Raw genomic sequence first — 26,190 nt, 5'->3', positions numbered from 1 at the left:
GGACACTGAATAAGAGATTAAAAATGGTGGGATACTTGTTTCAGCCATTGTATTTAGTTAACTAATATAAAATAGTTTTAATTTTTAATTACATTTGAAATGAATATTCCTTATTGAATGGGTTTTGTGCCTGATGTCAACACAGCAGTTCTTATCTGGCCTTATCAAAATGATGTAGCACTTGGGTACAAAGATCAAGCCAAGGAGTGCTGCACTGGAGGCCAGAATAGAGAAGACTTCCATAGCCACCATGACCTTCCCCTTTGTGCTGTGGTAGACAGGGAGGAAAGTGACCCAAACACAGAAGAATACCTGCATGCTGAATGACAGATACTTGGCTTCATTGAATGTGTCAGGCAGATTCCTGGACAAGAAGGCCATGGTGTAGCTCCCAAGTGCCAAGGAGCAGAGGTATCCCAAGACACAGTGGAAAGCAACTGCTGAACCCTTGTTGCATATGATGATTATGTGGGCATGTTCAGCATGAGCATCTTGATCAACAAAGGGTGGAGAGGTAAACAACCAGACTCCATAGAGAATAAGTTGGGTCAGTGTGCAGAAAGGTATGATGAAATTAGGGGCTCTTGATACCATTAACCACCTCACCAATCTAGCTGGAACAGTGACCTTGAATGCAATAACCACTGTGATAGGTTTGGCCAACACTGTGGAGAGAGCCACAGTGAACAAAATCCCAAACACTGTCTGCTGCAAGATGCAAGTGGCTGTGTTGGGCTGTCCAATAAAGAGCAAGGAACTGAGGAAACAGATGATGAGTGTCAAGAGCAGGGTGTAGCTGAGAGCCCGATTATTGGCCTTGACAATGGCTGTGTCTCTGTGCTTCACAAAGACTACTAGGACCGCAGCTGTGAGTGCAGAGAAGCACAGTGCTGTGATGGTGAGAGCCATCCCCAAGGGGTCTTCGTAGGCCAAAAATCTCACAGTTTTCTTGAGACAGTGGTTCTTCTTTGGGTCTGCATAGTGACTTTCTGGACACTTCACACACTGCTCCATATCTGTTTAGAAATCAAGTGTCTGTGATTCAATCCTCAGGTAGTCCCCTTCCCTCTAAGCTGTTACTCAACCTCAGCTCATTGAAATGTTCCTTGACTCCCTCTCCTTTATTGTTTAAGAAACATATACTTAAATACTCTATGAATCATTTCAAATCTATAAAGCAATCTTTACTTATGGTGACAAAAATCAAAGAAGCTCAATGCTATTACTCTGTGTAGGTTGCATCTGTATTATAAGTCATAAAATTACCGAATAATAGTGTATATTTCTAATTGGATTCTTACATCCCCTTGTGAAAATAATCTCTAATTCTGGTCATGTATTTTGTACAATATGGACAACAGTGTTTGTAATTAATTAACAAAATTAATTAACAAAAAGTATTGCTCTATAATATGAGACTCACATTTATTTATTTTCTCATAATCCAATAATAGTCTAGTTTGTTTCATACTCTTAATAATTTTAAAATAAAGTATACCATTTTGTTCTTAAAGCTTAAATTCTGCACTACTAATATGTTGTTATATTTAGCTACAGAAAATTTTGATATATGGTGAGAGAGAACTTTTGAAATATTTCTAGTCATTCAAAAAAAAGAAAATCTGAATACTTTGTTTCTAAATATTTGTGTCATTTATCTTGAATTAAAAACATATACACCTCTGTTTTTAACGCCATATTTCTATTACATACCTCAAACCTTTGTGAATTTCTGACAACCAACACCACATCAATGGATTTCCTCATGTTTAATATTTTCGTTAAATATTTATCAAGTGTATTTTCAGGACAATAAAATCTCTGTTTTACTCTCTTGTTTGTTTTTTCATTTCTCAAGATATTTTCTCAACTATTTTCAACAGTCACAGCTTATTTCTTTGCTTCTGTTATGAGTGATTTGTTATTGATTTTCTATTGTACAATGTATGCTTTAGGCATAGAATTCTATCTCTGACTTAAGCTACATGATATATGATTATTAGCTAATTTATAGAAAATAACACTTCTTTCTAAAAATAGGCTTTGCTTATTCTTTAATAATGAATCAGTGAATCTTTGAATTTTTATTTTTATCATGTGTTTACCATACTTTGATTTATGTATTGTTTCAAAATATAGTCACTAAGAGAAAACTGTGAATGATTTAGTATATTCATGACTGAAGTACTCCTACTTTTGCATATTGAATATATTTATGGACACACAATGTAAAATGCACAGGAGGAATATTCATCAAAGAATATTTCCTTCCTGGTACTATAAGCCCACATGAAATTTCATGGTTGGGGGAAGGAGGTCATATCATATAAGGAAGAATGAAATGCTGCCATTTAGCTTAATCTACTTATTGTCAAACAATCTTCTGAATGTTTGTGATTACACACATTGCAAAGTAACACTCTCCTTACTCAAAGAAGCCTTTCACAGTGATCTGTGCTGAGGGTGGAGAAGTGTGACTGTGGAATATCCTGAGAAGTAGTTTTGCCTTAATCCCCATCAATAAACAAGGACTTCTATAGCATCTGCTCTGACACTCAAGAAATGTAATGGAAATGAATGCAAAATGCATATAAAATGAGGACTGTGAATTGCCTGCTTCCAGGCTACACATGTATTGCATTAAGAATTACATCAACTAATAGGGATAAGTTCCTGGTTGGTTCTGTTAAGTATGAGCTGAAGAAAAATGAGGGGATTTTCTTCCTTTCCCTGCTAAACTATGTCCTGCAAAGACACCCAAAGAAAGGACAAGTTAATAATTTTGCTTGTGTAACAATTGAAGACTACATTATTTTCCAAGGTACAATCTGAATCCAACGGTCATGCAGATGACCATGATGAAACCAAATAGGACATAAACAAAAATAAAAAAAAGAAACTATTAAAGGGACTGTTAAGGATGAGTGTTGAGAAGTGTTGATAGGGGGAGCATGCCTGCAATATATTAAATACATGTGGAAAATTGTAAAGGAGTAAACTTGACAAAATAAGCCAAATGGAAGCCATGCCTGCCAGAAAACCAGATAGACTGCCTGCAACATTCTTCTCTCTCTGTTCCTCCAGACCCCATTTCTCAATCACATCCTTAGTGGTTCAACAGAACACCTGCTGCAACCTCTCTTGCTCCCTGTCCACATTTTCTGTGGATTCCACAGACATCCCCGTCCTATTTTACTTCTCCCCACTATTAGCTGCATCCTAGCATCCAACTCCAATAGGAAGATCCTGGGGAAGCAGTGGGCATTCCTGCCAGAAAACCAGCTAGGCTGCCCACAGGCTTCTCTTCTCTCTCTGATTTCCCAGGCTCCAAAGCAGACCAGCCTTGGCAGCTTTCCATGCACCTCTTATCTCCTGTGGATTCCACAAATCTTCCGCCACTATCCTTTCTCTCCTTGCTTTTTGTTATGTCTCAGATCCCGTCTCAGTCAGGCAGGGCAATAAGAAGTCTAAAGCAAACCTATGTTTTTTAAAGAATAAAAGAGGGAGGACTCTTGCTAAAATGCTCAATTCCTATCCAGACAGGCAAAGAGGCTAGACATCAGAAGAAGGAGAAAAGAGGGAACAAGTCAGGAGCCTGACACAGAGGACCGTTGAAAAGCTCTGCCCTGCAGACTATCAATGTAGATACTGAGACTTATGGGCAACCTTTAGGCAGAGTCCAGGGAATCTTAGGAAAGAAGTGGAAACCATAAGATCTGGAGAGGACAGGAACTCCACAAGGAGAGCAAGAGACCAAAAAATCTGAGCACAGGATTCTTTCCTGAGACTGCTATTCCAACCAAGGACTATGCATGGAGATAACCTAAGACCCCTGCACAAATATAGCCCATGGCAGTTCAGTATGCAATTGGGTTCCATTGTAATAGGAACAGGGACTGTCTCTGACATGAACTGATTGGCCTGCTCTTTATTTTCTTCCGATTGAGTAGGAAGCAGCATTACCAGGCCACAGAAAAAGACAATGCAGCCACTCCTGATGAGACCTAATTGCCTAGTATCAGAAGGAAGGAAAAGAAGTCCTCCCCTATCAGTGGACTTGGGGAGGGGCATGCAGGCAGAGGGTGGAGGAAGGGAGGGATTGGGATAGGAGGAGGGAGGTAATCACAGGGGTGGAGATACCAATTGAGTAAAGTGTAATTAATAAAGAAAAATAAAAATAAAAGATCATCCTGAGTGAGGTAACCCAGACACAGAACGACACACATAGTATGTTCTCACTTATAAGTAGATTTTAGCCATAGTACACAGAAAGTATACTATGTGGCACAGGCCCAAAGACAATAAGGAGCATTGAGGACTCACAGGTGGAGGCAAAAATCTCACTCAGAAGGGAGATAGGACAGACATAGGTAGTGGTTGAAGACAGGGAATAATGTAGGAATCAGGCACAGAGAGTTAAGAGGGTAGAGATCAGACCTGGGGAGAATGAGAGTGAGAAGACAGAATGCTGGTAGACAAAATAGAAACGAGGGTAGGTGTTTCTCTGTGACAAGCTGGAGATCTAAAACAGGGTAGGCTCTTTGGAGGATATGATATGTACTCAAACCAAAACTCCTAGTAGTAAAGGTCATAGAGACAGAAGAGGACACCCATTTCTAGTCTTTTATTCACTCTTAAATATCCTACAACTTAAAGTCCTTCCTTTGTGCTTAATCCCTGTCAGCTGGTTTCTTTTTCCACCTCTTGACCTAGGGTTTACTTTATATAATCCTGTTTACAAAAAGCTCCTGGAATAAAAGGTATGTGCTAAGGCTGAATCACACTAGAAGTACTTTTACAGTACACAGAAAGCTCTAGCATCAAAAATTGAGCCACATTTAAAAAGAGATTTTGTTTTTTATATTTCTGAAACTCAGGGTTCACGATGGGATTCATTATCCTGCAACACAGACACACACACTGACACTTCTTAGGAGATCTAATTCCCCCAGTCTCATTTCCAGTGGTATACCAGATATTTGTTCCCCCTTCTTCTCTGACTCCATCCATTACAGATCACATGGACTTTCTCCTCCAAATTTCCTTCCCCCTACTCATTCCAGAATGGCATCCCCATAATCAGGAGGCATTCCCTGTGAACACACCAGTTGAGCAAGCAAGTAAAACAGGCAATACACAGCCCCTACACTCTCTAAAATCCAAAGAGACAACAAAAGCCAAGGAACAAAACACCCATTTAACATAGACAAATATCCAGAAATCCTCTCCTAGACATATAATCACCCCATACCAAGATGCCTAGGTGATGGCATAACAACAAAATCAATAACAGCCAAGGCAATATGTCTACACTAGCACTCAGGTATGCTAAAACAGCAGATCCTGAACATTCCAACTTAGCTGATGCAACAGTAAAAGACCTTAACACAAACTTTGTAAAGATGGTAGAGGTCCTTAAAGAGAAATAGAATAAATCCCATGAAACAATGCATAACACAAACCGAAAGTTGGAGAAAATGGCCAAATCTCTTAAAGAAAGCCAAAAAAATCTAAAACAACTGAAGGAAACAAAAGTGTAAAAGAACTGAAAATGGAAATAAAATCAATAAAGTAAATACAAACGAAGGAAATTCTGGGAATAAGAAACAGAGGAAGAGGAAACTACAATCAAGATATCTTGTATGAAAAATAATTGTTTTCAATAAAAAACAAAATAGTAAATAAAGTCGAAATAAATAAATGAAGTGTTTATGGAAGGCCTTGGGAGGAGAAAAAATAACAATGGGATTATGAAGTTGCAGTATAAATTTTAAAAGAAGAAATAGCAAAAATGAAAAAAAAAAAAACACATTAGCAGAAACAGAGGTCCAAGATGAGCACCAGATTTCACAAAGAGACATATCTAGGTGTGAAACTCCGAAGAACTTAAAAGAAACTCCGCAGATCTAAAATCACAAGTCTAACTTAATACAGTAATAATGATTGACTTCATTGTAGCACTTCTAACAACAGTGGCCCTAGAGAACTCCTAACAACTTAGGCTATTGCCAAAGATATTTGTTGCTCTCCACAAACAGAAGATAGGTGAAATTCTGACATCCCATTTTTCACCTTTAAGAATGCTTAAGAACAAAAATATATTTATCTGCTCATAATGGCAAGATGTAGAGTAGGAACTCTCCTTCCTTACTGGTGGGAAGGAAAACTTGTGCAGCAAATTGTAATCAGTGAGCTATTTTTATCAGAATGATGAGAATCAATCTTCCTCAAGATTCATCTTTACCACTCTTGGGAATATAAACAAAAGATGCTTCATCCTTCCACAGGGTTGCTTTATTAACCATGTTCACTGCTGTTCTATTCACAAATCCAGAAACTAGATACAACATAAATGTCCCTCAACAGAAGAATGAATAAAGCTTATACGACACATTCACATGATGCCCTCTAAATAAGCTGTTTAAAAATGACACTGAAATTTTTAGCTAAATAGATGGAGATAGAAAAGATTATCTGGAGTGAGGTTAGCCTAATGAAGTCCTATTGAAATCTCCTAATGAAGTCTCCAAATAGTGGGGGGATAGAAACCCAACTGGCCATCTCTTGTCAACTAATGCAGCTTCAATTACCAGGATGGGTTTCATGATCTTGAGCTGTTGCCTAAAAAGATGAAATGGAAATCCCAAGGAAACCAGCCTGCTGCCAAGACAAGAGGTGTTCCTGAACAACCTGACATCAAGGCCCCACAGTGAAAGACAAACACAACAAAGCAACTCATTAAACATGAAGAGGTTAAAATGGTGCTACGTAGAACCTTCACCCTCCAGGTTCTAACTGTTTATGGCACAGAATGGTACTTTTAAGTTGCCAAAAGATGTGTGCTTACACCAACGTAACTACCAAATTTTGGTATATAACCAGCCTTATCTACAGAATATGCTAGGTAATTAATTGTGGCACCAACCTTGAGGGAATAACAAACCAATATCTGTTTATACTCATGAATCTCTGCATGAGATGATACAAGTTCCTGATACTATTTGAGCGACCAAGGACCAGAGACTTGATAACTCAGAGACCTTTGGTCAAACCAATGTTATTGTTCTAAAAAATGATGTTTGATTATTTTCTGCCATACTCACAGATTAGTGCCTTATTCAGTCTAAAAAACCAGAAATCACAGAGCCCACACTTTTCTTTATCAGGTCCACTGCACATATACTAGAGCTTCCAGTTTAGCACTTTTATTGTACTCCTGAAAGTGTAAACAAGTGAGTCTCTGATTCCTATGCCCTCTCTTGGGGCTTTTAATTTTCTATTGTATTGTCTTCTCCAACTTTGATATGATGGGTTTTTATTTTACCTATTTAGATGTTAATTTCTTATGTTTTGTTATTATTTCTCAGAAACCCGTTTTATTTCTAGTGAGACACAGATAAGTGGATCTGGATGAGAGAGAAGGTAAGGGGAAACTGAGAGAAGTGGAGGACGGGGAAATTCATTTGTATTATATTGTGTGAGAATGAGTCTATATTTAGAGAAAGGGAGGTAGATTAAAAAGAACAAATTATAGGAAATTATCTATTTTCAATATGATACCTTATCATAAAAATAAAATACATGTACTTGGGAGATCAAACCCAACTCTTCAGTCACCTGCAGTGTTGAAAAACACTTGTACTAAGAATAAACATAAATGGGATGTGAGAAATCCAAGCCTTAAGCGAATTATGAATGTGACTATAAAGAAATGAGACTCAAAACACTGTGTCTATTCTGGAAAGGAAGAGACTGTTATTATTCTTTAGGAAAGAATATTTGCAATGGATCAGCAATGTAAGTCAAGGATGCCTTTAATGTCTAGAGTGTTTTATCTATGCATTATCTATGTATCTATGTCTGCATATGTCTAATATCTATCTATCTAAAAGAAAATAAAAGTAACAACAATGTTTAAATTTCTAATCAAGAAAACAGTTTATGTCTTCTCTCCAGTCCAGTACCATTTGCTTAGGTATTTGAGATAACCTGTGTAGAGATAGGATAATCCTCTGTAAGCCTGTATTGACCTGTTTCATTTGAAATCTCATTTTCTTCACAAGGAGTGCAATCATAGCAGCAGACAGCCTTGCCTTCCTGGGCGGCTTTCCTGAATCCTGGCCTACAGCTCTCACTGCACACAGACTGTGGAATCTGAGAGAAATAAAAGTTATTAGCAAATGCTCTGTCTCTTGTGAAAAATCCAAGTTATTAGAGAATTTCTGAGTATCACTGAATAATAAATTTGCAAATTAGTACTCATACTATTGAAAACAATGGGTTTGGGTATTGTTGATTTTGGCAGCTTTGGAGCTACACGGAGCACATGTTTAAAACTTGGTACAATATATAAAGCTGCTGTTAAGAGTAGATCATTAATGTAATGTTCTAGAAAGTCACAGTATGGCTCTAGAAAGCTGTCTGTCTATTTGCCAATAGGGTGAGCTTTATATCCAATGTGGTTGTGAAGGCTGAGAACTTGACAGAACTTGGCTTCAACATGGAAACAAATCTTTGGGCATTTCTGTGAAAAGTTTCATGTGAGGGGAAAAATCCACACAAAATGAAGCCAATATTTTATTGGCTACTATCACAAATAGAGTAAACAGAAGATAGAAGGGGAGCAACTACGTTCTTTAATCTCTGATTTCCTTCTGTGAATTTGATATCATCATCTAATTTGCCTCCTAAAACAAACTTTTTCCATCATGATACGTTGCATGCTCAGTGTCAGCCATGCTCAGTGTTCTCTCTTCAGTTGCTTTTCTAAAATATTTACTTATACTAGAAAACCAAATATCACAATATCACACACACACACACACACACACACACACACACACACGTCATGCAATTCTACCTTTGGAGTGGCTGGCAAAACAAAATGTCACATTTTCTCTCACTGAATATTCTTAGGCTGCATAACCAATTAACTTCCTTTTAATGTTTGGAGGCAATGGCAACAATCTAATAGACACTCTGTTCATAAGTACTTCTTGAGCTTCTACATAACCAGGCTATCAAAGCTGATAATGAGACTCATAGTGAAACTTTGGGCAGAGTGCAGGGAAACTTATGGAAGAAGAGACAGATAGAAAGACCTGGAAGGGACAGGAACTGTACAAGGCGACCAACAGATTAAAAAAATCTGGGCCCAGGGGGACCTGAAAATACTGATACTCCAACCAAGGACCATGCATGGAGAGGACTTAGATGTCCTGCTTAGAGGAAGCCCATAGACTGCTCAGTTTCCAAATAGGTTCACTAGGAAGGGCTGTCTCTTATATGAGCTCAGTGGCTGGCTCTTTGATTACCTCCCCCTTTGAGGGGTGGTGTTTGCAGCCTTGCCAGGACACAGAGGAAGATGATGCAGGCAGCCCTAATGAAACCTGATAGGCTAGGGACAGTTTTCTTCCTTATCAGGTGTCTAAAGAAAGGGCATAGAGAAAAAGTAGGGAGGGTGGTAGGATTAGGTGGAGATAAGCAAGAGAGCTACATCAGGGCTACAAAGTGAATAAATTGTAATAAACAAATAAATAGGTAGATAGATAAAAGAAAAAAGAACTGTATGAGCTTGAAGAAAATCCTTTGTATTGTTCAGAGGCAGGGAAAAAGAAAGTAGTTCATATTGGCTGTGATTTTGGGTGGTTCTTTAATGGTAGTTAAATATTGATTGGTACTGAATGACTGTCCAAAGATCATTACATCCTGAAAATTATTTTCCATTTCATGAAAAATCAAAGCAATGAGATGAATCACATCTCACCTTTGTAAACCTTATTGGCCATTGAATCAACTGCTCAGATAAAGACAACTGTTGAACCTGAGGAGCATATGAAGAAAAGTTTCCTACTTTCACCTTTAATCCAAAACCCTTTGGAAAATTCCAAAAGTTGAGAATATCATATACTGAGTCTATTTTCCTTCCCTCATCCATTACTGTGTGACTGCTCACATGATTTTCCAGAAGGGTGTTCTTTAGGAAAGGGTGGAGCTACAAGAGAATCAGAAACATATGTTGAACAACATCACAGTTAATACAAATACTTTTTAAAAGGTAATTCAATGAAATCTCAGTGGTTTTAACCCCTCACAATATAAAGAAAATTTGAAGGAGGCATCAAATTAATGTTATTTGGTTGAAATGCACTAAGTTTTAAAATTCCCATTCTGTTCCAGAGATATCACTGTGCAAAGCATGTTTAAGACAACAGATTATGTTAATTGAGATCATCCATATTGCTTTGAAAAAGGTAACCAATGTTTGAAATATATTTAGAGCTTCTATTCTTCAAATGAGGGCCCTGAAGTCTAAAGTTCACTTTAAGGTGACCCTTCATTTCAAAACCCTATGGCAGTGCTCGGAAGCATACCAAATTAAGAATTTACTTCATCTACTTCTGCTCTGAGTAATCCTGATGGGAAACCCCCAATTTTCACAATGCAGAGATTATGAAGAAACTATGAGGCAACTTGTTATATGAATTTAACATTAACTTTTGTTTTTCTTTGTTCCTGGCATGACATTTACAAAAGACATTTACTTAGGATTTTCTACTGCCCTCTATGCAGGGAAACAAAATATTCTCCATTGCTTATGACAACATATGTAAAATCCATGATACCTGATTTGAGTGACTTAGAAAATAATAAAAATGTCATATTGCAGATTTTAAAACATACAAGAAGGAATATTACCTGCCAGGGGAAGAATTCCATTTCTTTTCCATTAGCATGTGGTTGTATCTGTGTTTGTTGAAAGTTCATCTCATGGAGACTGTAGGCCACAGCATACACAGAATTGTATATATTGTAGCTCTCTTCTCTCATAGCTGGATCAAAAATGTGTCTGGTCAGTAACTTGAAAGAAGCATTGGGTTGGCAGTTTTCCAAAAGTTGACAGTCAAACTCAGAAAATGAGCACTTGAAGAACAAATACCAAAATTTAGGAAGATAAGTGTCTTCAGGGTATTTGTAGGGATTAACTGTTTGAATGAAATTTGTAAACTCAACCATCTCTTTATGATGGTGTGTAAAAATAAGACTCCCATGAAATGAGTCTACCATGAAATAATCAGCATGGCTGACAGCATCCCACTGAGAGTTTAAGACCCAGACTTTCCATGTCATAAACAGGTGCCCAATGTGTCGCATTAAGCCTTGTGAAGATCCAATGTCTCCATAAATAACATTTGCTGAGGATTCCTGAATCTCCTCCAGATTTATCAATAATTCATTGGAATATGAATTCATGGTGTCAGAGATCAATTTCAAAAAGGCTATGCAGATGCCATTACTCTCCATATCTTTTCTCAAATCTGTCAGCATCTGATTTCCTCTGTGGTCATCTGGGAGGATCAGACCAACCCAGGACCATCTGAAATGAAGCAGCAAAGAGACTATGGCAAGTGATAGATATGTGTCCTTGGGGGCCATCTGATAGAGAGAATTAAACCTACCTTGGTCATTCAAGGTAGAATCAAAAGGCCCAAAAGAGAGCTATAGAAAAACAAAATTGGAAATAAGAGGAAGAACATTGACATCAAACAAAATCTCACTGCTGAGTCAAAGGGTCAATACATTTGGGATGAAGATGGGATTTTCACATTTTAAAAGTAAAACCCAATACAGAGTTTTCCACACACACACACACACAAAATTACTGACATGTCTCCAGTTTAAAGAAACTACCTGGCCTCATCTAATTCTCCTTCCTTTTTATTTCAAGTAATGGAAATGTGGTACTATCATCAAAACCTTCATATTTTCCTTTCACAGCTGGTTAATTCAAGGGCCCCTATTTTACATTTTCAGAGCCCTATAATGTCAACAAAGGATATTTGAAACTCCCCGTTCCAACATTGTATCCCTCACCTGAGGTATTTTGTAGAGTTGTAGCAGGGTCCCAATATGTGCAGCTGTTGCCCATGATGTTCCTGTGAGAGCAGCAGGTGATTTTCTCTTCTGTCCACACTCATAATTAACAATATTGTTCATACCCATGAGCCAATGAAAGGCTCCCATAAGAATAAGCTGTTCAGAAAATGCAATATTATGTAGCTCAAAGCCCAGAGTTGTGTTGGGTAGAAGGTGAGGGTTTCTGTTGATCTCCTCAATGGCAAATACAAGGGCCAGAACAAACTGGTAGTTCTTAAACCTATACCTGCATGGGTTTCACAAGATTACACAGAAGAAATTAAACATACAACCTTCATATTTAATGCAAGAACTTTTAAAATTCAAACACCAATATTTCTGTAAAATCATTTTACTGTCTTCTCATTAATGACTGGAATTATAGTGGACATTTTATGTAGATAGTATGAGGTAAGATTAACACTCATTAACTATGGTCCCAGGAAGTATAATTTATTATTGTATTTTTTATTTAGTTTTATTTTTTATGTTTGGGAAAAAAGTAATTATTCATGAATAAGGTTTATGAGTGTCAATAACTATAAATGAAAGATATCAAGGTCATTCCAAACTGTGTACCTTATTGTACACAGTGTCTCTTAATCACTTGTTTAAGTATTGACAGACTGACTAGTTTATTTGATTGATTGAGACAGAGTCTTATCGTAAAGCATTAGCTGTCCTGGAACATGTTTACATTAAACCCCACCTGGCCTTGAAATCACTAATTCTCTTTCTGCATAACCTGTCCTTGAGCTGTGAAGAAGAAAGAGTAGCACACCAAATGACCTCATATTTTCTTGATTGTGTTCAGCACATAAGCCTGGCACTCTGGCTAGCAGACTTGTAGAGAGTTACCTCTCCCAGTTTCTACCCTCCATATGATCACTGAATAACAAGAAGGCATTCATGTTCCTTGGGAGTTCTGAACTTAGGTCCTCATACTTGAACCTAGGGTGTTTTACCTTATAAGGCAAGCCTTGATTTGTCTACTAAAAACACACTGAGGACAGAATTCACACTCTTAATAATGCCAAATCCCCCCAAACAAAGGGATAATATTTTATTTTAGTGTTAAAATGTGCTGTTCACAATGCTATATTCTTAAGATTAAATTTAGTAAATTGTTTTTCAGTTGACTGTAGAAATACTTTGTATTAAGACATTTTTAACTGTTCATTGAAAAGCAATATTTATTATTTTTGGAAAGATCTACACAGAGACTGCTTCTACACTAAATATAACTGAAAAAAGAGATTCAGCACATCTTTACATGTAGAATTTTAGTCAGAGTTCTGGCCTTTTATTCACATCCATTTTTTTTTTGTTTTCTTTTTGTCTTTGTGTCATTTTTGTATTCTCCATCAAATGTTTGCATCTCTGATTCTTTGTGCTTCTCTACTCCTTTTCCAAAACTTTTATTGCTGCCTGGCATAGCTGTTGGTCTGCCTAATATCTGATATGCATGCATCTCAAAGAAAAGTGTATTTTTTTCCTCCTCAATATTCCTATTCTGGATTGTTGCAGAGAATTACATATTGTATGCCATTGTGTTTCTTTTAATCCTCATAGATTTGTCTAGAATTTTCACACAAAATGAAACAAAAGAAAACACTTAATATATATCATAATTCAAAACGAATAAAGAAGGATGCAATTATGTTTAGCAGGGTACAAGCATGAAAACCAGAAAACTTAGGAGCACTATGACAGACTACACAGACTGAAGTAGGAATGCAGACACTAGGAATGAAAGTATTTTAATTAAAGCTCTATTAGAAAGACTTTTATTTGAAAAAAACACCAAGCACCACAATCAACTAGACCAGAAAACTGTATAACTCTGTGAACTTGTATACAATTAGAATAATTATTCTGAATCACATTAAGAAAGTCAAATACAGATCTTCTGTCCTCTTGCCCTTGGTCTTCCTAGGTTTGTTCTCCACCCTCTTAACTCTCTGTGACTCTTCTAACTTGTTCCCTCTCTTCAGTCACTACCTCCATCTATTCTACTCCCCTTCTGAATGAGAATAACATCATCATTTATATCCTCCTTGCTACTTATATTTTGAGTCTGTACCTTGTAATATGATTATGAAGCCAGAACGAGAAGTCAAAAGGACTGTAGAGAGAAAATGAAACCGAGGGGGGTATCTCTGACAAGCTTGAAACCTAAGTCACGGTAGGCTCCTGAGAGAATATGATGTGGAGTCAAGCAGAGACACCTAGTAGCAGAGGCCATAGAGACTGAAGAGGATGCCCTTTAACTAGACTAGTCTCAGCACAGGGAGGGGAACACCAATAACCCCACTAATACATTGACCCCAAGTTTTTCCTGCCTACAAGATGTGCAGGAATAAAGATAGAACAGATAGAGAAAAGATTAAGAGAACGTCCAACACATTTCTGTCCCAACTAAAGACATATACTATAGGAGAGTACCAACCCCTGACACTTTGAGGGATATTCTGCTATATTAGCAAGACAGGAGCTTGACAGAATTGTCCTCTGAGAGTCTATACCCAGCAGTGATTCAAAACAGATCTGAGACTCACAACCAAACATTGGGTGATTCATAGGGCATCTGGTGGAAAAGAGGGAGGGAACATAAAATGACGTGGCAGTGACAGGAGCTCCAGAAGAAGACAAACAGAGTCAACTATCCAGGACCCAAAGGGGCTTGCTGAGACTGAAGCATCATCCAACCATCATTCATAAAGTGGACGTAGGTCTCCTACAAAGATGTAGCAGATAGGCACATTGGGTCTCATGTGAGTCCTCTAGTAAGGGAAGTGGGGAAGCATTGGAAAGAGATTCACTTGCTCTTTGATCACTTTTCCCAAATGGGACTGCCTTACCAGGCCACAGGGGAAGAGGACATGCTCATTCCTGGTGAAACTTGGTGAGCTGGGCTGGATGGGAAAGGGACCTTCCCTATTCTGAGAAAAAGGAAAGGGGGAAAGGGGAGTGTGGGACTGGAAGGAGAGGAGGGATAGGGTTACAATAAGGATGAAAAAAAAAAACAGTGTATCGTTCATATTCATCATCTAGAATATATATCAGCAATGTATAAGATTGGATCCTTCAAATTTAATGGTAAGAGTTAATTGCTGAGGGCACTACATACTCGGGGAAATCTAGCTGGTCCTCACCTGGATACTTTTCCTCTCCTGGTTAGATTCATGATGCTGAAAGGTTCAATGTATGCCACTAAAGAAAACAAAAGTAGTCATCTCTCTCACTCATCTGTGAACCATGAAGGAACCAGTACTCACTTATCTTATACCACATGCCTTCTGGTACAAAAATGGCATACATGTTACATGAGGAACAAACTTTTGTCTCATTTACTATAAGATCCACTCCTTAGATCTTATGTGCTGGGCAGTATAAAACTGGCCAGAGTCTGTGATTAGGGACATCATAGAACCCAAAGGAAAATTTAATACTGTTATTCTGCTAAGTCAATAAGTATGAAATGAACTTCTAATGACTTATTGTTGTACCCATGGATTAGTACATTGCTCTGTCTTCATCTGCAGTAGATGTCAAATAATACAGAAACCATAAGTGATCATAGTACAGGTAAAATTACCCATGAGGTGCTCATCCATAAATGAGGCTTATCTATAACACCCCTGACAGCAAGCCTGAGGGATCATGGCTGAAGAGAAGTGGGAAGATTGTAAGGGCCATAGGCTACAAATGAACTCAAGAAAAACAATAGTTTCTGTCCACAACAGGTTAGTTGCCCCTTTGAACTCACAACAATTATGAAAGCATATACAAGAAGAAGTGTACTCAAATAAGACCAAATATCAGCATGGAAAAGGAGATGGTCATGGAATCTCACATTTAGGGGTGATGTTTCTAAGATCTGAGTTTTTACTGGGATAGATATAGCCCCTATGGATAAGTCCCCTATCAGTGGACTTAGAGAGGGGCAGGGAAGAGATAAGTGACAGAGTATGGGACTGAGAGGGAATGAGGGAGAGGGCTATACCTGGGATACAATGTAAATAGACTGTAACTAATATAAAAAATAAAAATTTAAGTAAAAAAATCAGAGGAAAATTTATGATTTCAACATAAAATATTTCAAGCTGTACTACAGAGCAACAGTAATAAAATCTGCATGGTGCTGGAATAGAAACAGACTGGTAGATCAATGGAATTGAATTGGAGACCCAGGAATAAATCTACTCACCTACAGACATTTGATTGTGACAAAGAAGCCGAAGCCATATAATAGATCTTCAATAAATGGTACTGGTCTAACTGGATTTCTACATGTAGAAAAACACAAATAGAAGTGTACTTATCACCCTGCACAAAACTCAAGTGTAAACGGATCAAGGACCTTAACATAAAACCAGACACACAAAATCTATTAGGAGAGAAAGTGTGGAAGAGCCTTGAACTCATTGGTATAGGTGACAACTTCCTGAACAGAACACCAACAGCTCAGGTTCTAAGATCAACAATTAATAAATGGTATCTCTAGAAACTAAAAACCTTTTCTAAGGCAAAGAATACTGTCAACAGACCAAAACAGCAGACTACAGTTGGAGAAAAGTTCTTCACTGATCTTAACTCTGTGTTAGGGTCAGTATAATTATATATATATAATTCCCAACAGAGGAATCTCTGATGTGTGAGACCTACTCAAGGAAATGCTCATAGCCATTAGTAATCAGAGAAATACAAATCAAAACGACTCTGAGATAACATCTTAAACCCATCAGAATGCTTAAGATAAAAAACGGAAGTAAATAGCACATTCTGGAGAGGATTTGGAGATAGGGGAACACTTCTCCATTGCTGATGGGAGTGCAAACTTCTATGACCACTTTGGAAATCAATCTGGTGCCTTCTCAAATTTTGGAATAGCTCTAATTTAAGGGCCAGCTATGTCACTCCACTCCTGGGCATATACCCAAGAGATACTCTATCATAGTAAAACATTTGCTCAACTATGTTCATAGCAGCTGTTTTGGACAGACACTGTCTTGCCAGGTTTTCCTGGCAGGGCTGCCTTGCCTGGTCACTGTGGTAGAGGGAGCACTCAGTCCTGATAGACTTGATGTGCTGGGATGGCCGGGCTCTCCTTTTCTGAGGAGGTGAGGAAGGGGGATACAGGAAAAAAGGTAGAAGTATGGGACCTGGAGGAAAAAGAGGGAGGAGTCATTATTGGGATGTAGTGTTAAGAAATTAATTAATTAGAAAAGAAATTCAGAACTATTTATTTATTCAGTTAGGGGAGAGAAAAATGAACCATTATAAAATTAAATAATCTCTTAACCCACTGACTTAAAAAAGGATTAATCTAGAAAGGTCTGAATTCACAACTATATCTGTAAGTAAGAGTTTGAAATAAATGGTAGAACAATCCCCATTCTGCTGACAATGACTGCACTCACTTGAGCCAGACCCTAGCAAAATCCATTACAACAGAGAAGTTGGTCTATACTTGATGGGTTAGTGTTGTGTTTCTGGTTGTGCTGGAAAATACCTCACTGTATTACATCTTCTTTGTCCTGAGAAAAGCAAAACAAGCAAATACAACCCAATTTTGAATTAAAAGAACAATCTGGAGATGAAAAAAGATCAGTGGATGCAGAAGAGCAGACATCTACATTGGACTTCTCAAGCAGATGAATGAAGTCCAGACACATGATAGTCTTCCATTAAAGGATTTAGAGGACACTCAGGGGCCATTCTGACTGTACAAGAAAAGACCACAGGCCTGCTATTCACAGAATTGGAGACCTAAATTACAAGGCTACCAGCAAAATCAAAAAAATTTGCTCAGGATCAAGACAAGGTTAAGGGAGGAACCATTTTCACTACTAATACTCAGAAAGATAAAAATGAATAAGGAAATCCAAGAATGATTTTTAGACACCACATCAACACCACATCAATGTCCTAGAAAACTTGCAGTTGCACTATTTTACCTGTTTTTCCCAGAAAAAAATATAATTTAAATATTTTTAAGTATATTCAAAAATATGATTGGGCATTGCATTGAATAAGATAGTATTATTAAACTTTTATAGTAAAAATACTGTTTTCATGTCATGAACTACTTTGATTATATTTTTGACTTGTAAAAAGTTGAGTAAATTTTACAGGATACAATGCTTTTATTCATCATGGACAAGCAAGACACTCTTGGCTCATGTAACTGCAAGCATAATCTTTTCCCATATGGGCTTGCTGTTATGTGATATAAAGAAAATATGTATAGTTGTGCCTGAGCCACTGAAATTAGAGAGCAGAAGGAGAGTAACAAGAGGCATTTCTTTTATAATGAAATAAAAGGTGTCCACCCAACAACAAACGTTCCCAGTCTGCTGGGACAAATTTGTGATTTTAGCTGAGATAAAATATGATTTTTAAGAAATTAAATCTACCTTGAATTACTGCATCAAGATATGAATTATTGCCTTAGATATGAAATTTTAGATATGTACTCATCTATGCTGTTAGTTTTAAACTAATTTTGTTACCACTGCCAAATATCTTAAGAATTTTTATATCTGAACATATTTGTTCCTCCACTGTCCTCGATGTTTGATTTAGCACCCCACCAACATTTTAAGAAATATTCAGTAATGCCACACTAAACACAATTCCCCTTCACAACTATATTTTATTTTGTAAATTTTTACCTATTGTCTTCTTACTGATTTCTCAAGTGTTCAGATATTTGCAAGGTTCATTGCTTTACTTTAGAGTCTTTTTGAATTAATCTGTGCAAATATGGACTGTGTTTACGGTATAAGCACGGTTTATTTTCTCTATAAAAACACACACTTGAATATTTGTCATTAATTTTCAAGGAAACTGCTTATAGGACATCATTCCTTAATTTTCATATTTCAGAAAAAATTAGAAAAAATAAAACAAAACAGCTTTAAGTGACCACCCTCAAAAAAGAGCGTCCTAGTGAGCACACAAATATAAATGGGAAAAAGCACTGGAAACTTATATGGCAAAAAGGTAACCATTTACCATCAGTCTCAGCATATAAAGGACAAACAACGAAACACTGAATAGGGAAAAAAATAGACAAACAAAGACATGTGTTGAGAAGAAATGTGATCCCCAAGTTTAATTGTGACATTCCTATTGAGAAATTAGCTGCATTAACACAGTCAATCCTTGTCACTCAAGCATCATTCTAAGTACTCAGAAAACTCTGCATTCAGTGACATCATCTCTTCTCACAAGAGCACATCTGAACTTAAAGGAAGTACAGAGGTACCATTCATACTTACATTGAATAATCCATACTCTGAAATCATAACACTGAAAATATTAAATCCATCTGGCATTGCAAGAGTTTAAAATGTATACCATTAAATTGCAACATCATATGAGTGAGAAAAGCAAAATGAATGACACCAAAATTATCACTTTTCCTTTGAAAGAGGAAAGAAAGAGAAAATATACTTGAAAAGATTTGAGAATGAGAAAGTGATTGCTGAAAACAGAACAATTTTAATCCATACATTCTTTAAAACACAAGAAATCTGAACTCTGAAAATCAATAATTTTACTTACTGTATGTGAAGGTCCTGGAAAAAGTATGTGTACTTTGTATCAGGAATATTGTTGCGCGTGTAGAAAACATGAAGGGGGAAAATGCACCAATCATTACATCTCCTCCACGATGAAAACTTTCTTTGATTGTTACATAGCAGTCATTGTCAGTAAAGGTATACACAAGGTTCGGAATATACAGGAGCCCAAAGATAAAGATCCAGAACATCCTATTGACACATATGTATGTCCAGCCAAAGATTGTTGGATACAGATCTAAGGATGTCGATCAGGTATATATTAAGCTCAAATGTTTGTGAACATGTGTGCTTCTCACTTTGTTAATAAGCACAGCTGTCACACTTATCACCCCAAGTTCTTTTTGAAACTTCCTCCACTGCCATTGAGAGTTCTGAAACTCTTCCCTTAGGCTCTGCATCTGAGGCCCTGTGTTCTGCTTGAAAAACAAGTGGCAAAAATATGTTTGGATTTTCTTCTCCAGCTACAGGCACTGTGATATCAGCCAACAGGATAGACAGCAAGAGCTTAGGGATCAACTTCCCTATTGGGCTGTTTTGGACAAGTTTGAAGTGGGAAACTTTTCACAGAATAACAATTTCTCATATGCAAACCTGTTATATCACGTTTGCCATGGCAGGTTAATTGGGAGAAGGCCTGAAAATGTCCATTCACTTTACACACAGGCAAAATAACTGGTCCATGCTTTTCCAAAGCAAAAATAACTAATAGACTCTACTCTTCATACTATTAAGTGTCTCAGAATTTTCTTTAATGATGCATCTGTAATGTGTATCTGGAGAACAATGTGATACCTGTACCCAACACAATCAGCTTAATGGAAAAGCCAATAGACCTGATGCATTCCTCACTTCCAAGTCATCTACTTAATTTCAGTGCAAAAATCAAGTTGCTTTTTACATGCTGAGATTTGATCTTCTCCACTCTTATTCTTTTCTCTTATCCTGGGTTAACCATGAAGTAGAACTGCCAGTGTAACTCATCCTGGCATCTAGAGCAGTGTGTTCATGCACTAATTACCCTGCATTAAGGTGTGTGAAAGATCCTTTTCCTTTCTGTAATAAGTATACTAATTCAAAGGCTTTGCAGTGTGTCTTTTCACCATATCTTCAGAGGAAAGCTATCCTGAGTGGATCTCTCTTCCCTAGCCACCAGGACTTTAGGGTAATGAATGTACTGTGTACTGTGATATGGTAGTGATAGAATGCCCCATAAAATAAATCAAATACCCTAAGAACAAGTTGGGTTAAGAGGATGAACAGAAACCTAAGTGATACAGCAATAATTAAAAAAAACACTATAATAAGAAATATTAACATGTCAAACTGTAGCTTATTTGGTCTTTTCTTTTATGTTTCAATTTAACAGTATTCAATAAGCACACAATACACAGAACCTGTCTATTATAAGACTGTATGGAATATAAAGGATCAGGGAAACCTGCTTTTCAGTAAATCACAGTTAAGTGCAGTCCTGTGTAATAAAGCAAAACTGGTTGTCAGTTACCTCAAAGATGCTTGTTCCTTAGACACAGAGCACTAAATATGTAGAGTACAAATTTCATTGACTCATTTTTCAACAAGATTCTCTGAAGCAGGATAAAAACAAGTGGTTGTGAGGGAAAAGTCTGGTAACAGGACTGGACATTTTAAAAATCTTTTATTTCTTGGTGTTTTCTGACAAAAATTATTGTTAGTATGTCTGAAGTGAGTGATTATGAAAATAGAATCTCTTCATTGTTGACACAGACATTATAGTCCAAGAAGAACACAATATGCAGCAAAGAAGTTTCTCACAAGTACTTAAGGATAAATACTGAAGAAAATTAAGTTAGTTAACAAATACATGAAATTGACTGTAAAGACTGGGTTTATGTCTTGACTTTCAAGATGGAACTGTGCAGCCCTGTATCCTATGTCCACATCTCTAGGTATATATATAAGAGATTGTATTAACACTATGCTTATTTTCATATCTTTCCATTTTTGAGTTTTGAGAGTAAAGTTAAAAAATTAAATCTCAACCTGTATTCTTTGGGGTCTCACTCAAAACAACAATAGGTCCTGTAGTAACTATATCTGGCAGATTCATGGAATCTGTAGGTATCTTGTATGACTCAGAGTCAAATATAACTTCAAGATCTCTTAGTAGCATTCTTTAGTTACCTTATTCACATGTGAGAGACAGGAACACTCTACATTGCCAGAGGGAATAAAATTGCTAATTGTTTTTCTTAACTCTTGAAATCACTGGGCTGCAGCCATGAAAGAGAAGAGCTAAATCAAAGTTTATCCTCACATACCAGATAGAATAAATCAAGGCCCCAACATTATTGTTAGAGATGTTGTTCCATATAGAAAGTAACTGGCCCTTGTTCCATAAGTTTTGGGATCTACTCCCAGCACTAACATGATGACTTACAAGTTTTTGTAACTTCAGTTGCAGATTATCCAATGCCCAGAGGAGCTCTGCTCAAGCTAAGGGTGAAGAATATTGAAAATGGAGCTGAAGAACAAGGGGAAATCTTCCTTCTCTTTAAGCATTTCCTTCAGAAAAAATAAATTAAGTTCTTTTTCAAAATGTGTGTGTTCCTTTAACTGTTCTGTCCACTCAAATTCTAGTTGCCTAGATAGTTCTCTGAAGATGTCATTCAGATTGACTTTTGAAATTTTATTTCCAAAATCTTATTATATAGCATGTATAAACCTATTACATACTCATATGAATTTCTTTTCTAGTAAATGTCTTTTTAGTATGAAATATATCACTAAAAAATGTGTACAGAGATATGTAATCTGATGAACTCTAACAGGGCCTTGATTCCCAGTTTCTGTGGATTGTTAGGAGCCTGACTTCAATGAAAGCCTGGTTCCCAATTGAAAAACTTTCATAAAGGAAGCTTATTTTTCCCAATTAACTGATGCAGATGGTGACCTGTTATCAGGTGTATTTAGGATAAACAAATGGTGCTGTCAAGTTCTCTTAGGGGAAAGACTAATTAAGGACTAATTGCTGTGACTCTTGAGAATGTCTGTGTAGGAGGTCACATTGGCATGACAACAGAGAAGGGTGAGGCCTGCCTGTGTCTTTGCAGTCTCCTAGGGCTTTACCCTAGGAGACGTTTGCGACATGTGTGACGTGTGTTACATTCTGGCTAACAGCTTACTAAGGCTGTTTTCTTTCTGATTTACCTTTGTAAAGTGAGTGATTATGAAAATTAAGTTAATAATTTCTGCAGGCAACAGTCATGCATGTCCAATACAGACATGTATTTGGGAAAAAACAGTTCATATAAAAGAAAAATATTAAAAAATATTTAAAATGTGCCTAAGAGTTGTATGAATTGCCCCATTCTGAACACTGTAAACACTTCTGGTGAAAGACCAACAGTGATTTGAAAAAAATTGCAGCCAACAAACTAACTTGAGATGTAAAAATCCCAATTCAGAACTTACATCATTCTGTTTTAACTACTATGTAACTCATTAATATATGAAAAACCATGTTAGTATGTCTCGTTCAGAAATTGAAAATCCTGTTGAAATGACTCCCTAATAAGAATGATATGGACGGTATTACTAACAAAGCATTCAAATCCTGATGGTAAATATGGTCAAAGTACTTGAAGAGCACAAAGGTAACAATAATTAAATGAGGAAGTCAATCCATGACATGAAAATTGGTTTGAATTTTTCAGGAAAACCCACACTGAAACAATGATGGAAAGGAAAAGCCAGCAAGCAAATACAACTTCAGTGTAAGGCCACACTAACAGAATTATGTTGAAAACACAGAGTTGAAAATAGGAGACCTGTGGGCTTAGGTTTTCCCAAACATACCTTGGGGGTCCTAAATGTCTCTTCATTCCTACCTTCCCCCGACCTTAGTTAGGAGAGAAATCCAGATACATGGAAAGGAAATGTCGGCATCTTACCCTGCTTCCTGCTGGTTAGGTTCTTTGGGGCAATACCAATCTCAGTCACCTGGATTCCAGCAGTCCAGTTGAAAAGCAAATGACAGCATCAATCTCAAAGTGTTATCTGGGGTGTTTTTTTCTTGCAGAGTCTAGAAGTGAAGCTTTGTAAAGGAAAGAAAGTGTAGCAAAGGAATGTGAAGTGATGCGAAGTAATGCAAAACAAAGCGATACAAAGTGAAGTGATGCAAAGCAAAGAGAAGTGATACAAAATGTCCTCTCTCTGTGGGGTTCTATAATTTCTCAGAGTACACACCAGGATGTTTTCCAACTGGCCCAAACCATACCCCTTGCACTACACTGTTTGCTGCAGCCAAAGATCAGGAGCCCACTCATGAGTCTGTTTTCAGTAGTGGATAAAGCACTTCCACATCCCACATTTGGAACCAAAAGGAAAAACATTTAGATAACACAACAGAGTTTTTTTGAACTTTATTTTTATTTTTATTGATTACAGTTTATTCACTTTGTATTTCCCTGTAGCTCCCTCCTATCTCCCCTCCCAATCCCATCCTCCTTCCCCTTCTCCACCCATGTCCTTCCCAAGTCCACTGATAGAGGATGTTCTCCTCTCCTTCCTTATTATCCTAGTCTATCAGGTCTCTTCAGGAGTGGCTGCATTGTCTTACTCTGTGGCCTGGATACAAAGAAAGGCACACATGGTATATACTCACTCATATAGACCTATAAGATATGATTAACATAATGAAATCTAAAGAAGATAAACAAGAAAGAGGACATGGGGTAAGATGATCAATCCTCACTTAGAAAGACAAATGGGACGTGCATATGACGTAGGAGAAAACAAGTAACAGGACAGGAGCCTACCGCAGAGGCCCTCTGAAAGACTCTACCTAGCAGAGTATCAAAGCAGATACTAAGACTCATAAGCAAACCTTCGGCAGAGTGCAGGGAATTATATGAAAGAAGGGGAAGTTAGTATGACATGGACAGGATAGGAGCTCCACAAGGACTAAATATATCTGGGCACAGGGGTCTTTTCTGAGACTGGCACTCCACCAGGGACCATGTATGGATATACTCTAGAATCTCTGCTTGGATGTACCCTGTGGTAGCTCAGTAACCAATTGATTTCCCATAGTAAGGGGAACAGGGACTATTTCTGACAGGAACTCAATGGCAGGCTTTTGACCTCCCCACCCCCCAATGGAGGAGCATTCCTCCTAGGCCACAGAGGAGGACTTTGCAGCCAGTCCTCATGTTACCTGATAAAATAATGTCAGATAAAAGGGGAGGAGGTCCTTTCCAATCAGTGGACTCAGAAAGGGGCAGGGAGGAGATGTGACGGAGGGAGGTATTGGGAGGGAATGAGGGAGCAGGATACAGTTGGGATACAGAGTTAATAAAATGTAACTAATAATAAAAAATAAAATAAAATAAAAAATAAAGTACAATTATCTCTTTCTACAAGTGTTCGGTAGGACTATGTGGTATACCAGTAATGTGCATCAGATTATAATATGCAAAAATTTCTTCATCTATTGGACACATATGTGGGTGCACTATCAGCCTTAATTTGTGTAGGTATTCCCATAATTGCCATTATTTCCAATAATTGTTTATTACACAAATCAGCCTTTTCAGAACTTAAAAGTGTTGCCTATGGGAACCCTGAGTGTGTATCAATGGTATGATGTACATACCTTGTTTTCTAATTCTGCAAAATGAAACACATCTATCTGCCATATTTCATTTATTTGATACCTCCAGGGTTACTTCAATAGATAATGGAGTTTGTTTATTAAGAGAACACATGAGACATTTTTTTTTATCACTTGGCAACAAGTGATAGAATTTTTTTCTTTAAACCTTTACTGTTAACATGATATTTTTCATGAAATTTTGAGGCTTCTAACACACCTCCTATTAGTAATTGGACAATTTCCTCATTTTCTCGTGCCAATCGACCTGACAAAAATTTATGAGATCGAATATGAGCAATATAAACTGGATAGTAACTACCTCTGATGGCTTGTAGCAATTGCACGAATAACAAAGTCAATTCTGAGTTATGAGGAATAAATTTTGCAGTTTCTATACGCAAAACATTTCTTTCTACATATTGAGAGGCAGTAATTACATTAAGAGATTCAGGAAAATCTAACAATACCATAAGGATTGGATAGAATTCTATTTTTTGATCTGAGATCTATGGGCTTTTGATCACCTTGCTTAATTTGTCTGACATATATCCTGTCATTCCCATCTTGTTTGCATCATTATAGAATATGCTGCAGGTATGGGTGTTGCTTTTACAATATGTGGAAGAATCCAATTACTTCTTTTAAAAAACTGTAGATGTTTGCTTTTAGGATATTTGTTATTAATTTCTCCTGAGTAGTTACTGCAATCCCTTTGCCAATCTACATTTATAATACACAATGACATAATCTGAGCATTAGTAAGAGGAACTACAATTTCAGCCATGTCTGTCCCTGACAATGGATGTGGTCTTGTTCTACCTTTTATACTTCAGAAACCTATTCAATGTACATCTTAAAATTTCTCTTTGTTTTTTATATATTAATTTTTATTTTTATACTAATTAGAGGTTATTTACTTTGCATCCCAACTGTCACCCCCTCCCTCATTTCCTCCCAAACCCACCCTCCCTCCCCCCTCTCCTCCTTGCCCCTCTCCAAGTCCACTGATATGGGAGGTCCTCTTCTCCTTCCATCTGACCCCAGTAC

The 26,190-nt window shown here is 37.2% G+C and overlaps 1 protein-coding gene across 1 annotated transcript; it reads right to left on the bottom strand.

Annotated features, from left to right (window-relative positions):
- Window positions 1-77: 77 nt before the first annotated feature.
- Window positions 78-19,696, bottom strand: LOC110541553 (vomeronasal type-2 receptor 116-like). The gene is given in 8 exon segments (XM_021628281.1): window positions 78-98; window positions 100-1,016; window positions 8,031-8,154; window positions 9,767-9,994; window positions 10,699-11,499; window positions 11,875-12,163; window positions 19,489-19,570; window positions 19,573-19,696. Coding segments are annotated over 8 exon segments (2,586 nt in total).
- Between the last annotated feature and the right edge of the window lie 6,494 nt (window positions 19,697-26,190).

Source organism: Meriones unguiculatus, assembly GCF_030254825.1.
Source record: "Meriones unguiculatus strain TT.TT164.6M chromosome 13 unlocalized genomic scaffold, Bangor_MerUng_6.1 Chr13, whole genome shotgun sequence".
NCBI classification, from domain to species: Eukaryota; Metazoa; Chordata; class Mammalia; order Rodentia; family Muridae; genus Meriones; species Meriones unguiculatus.
This window is presented reverse-complemented; position numbering and strand designations above follow the sequence as displayed.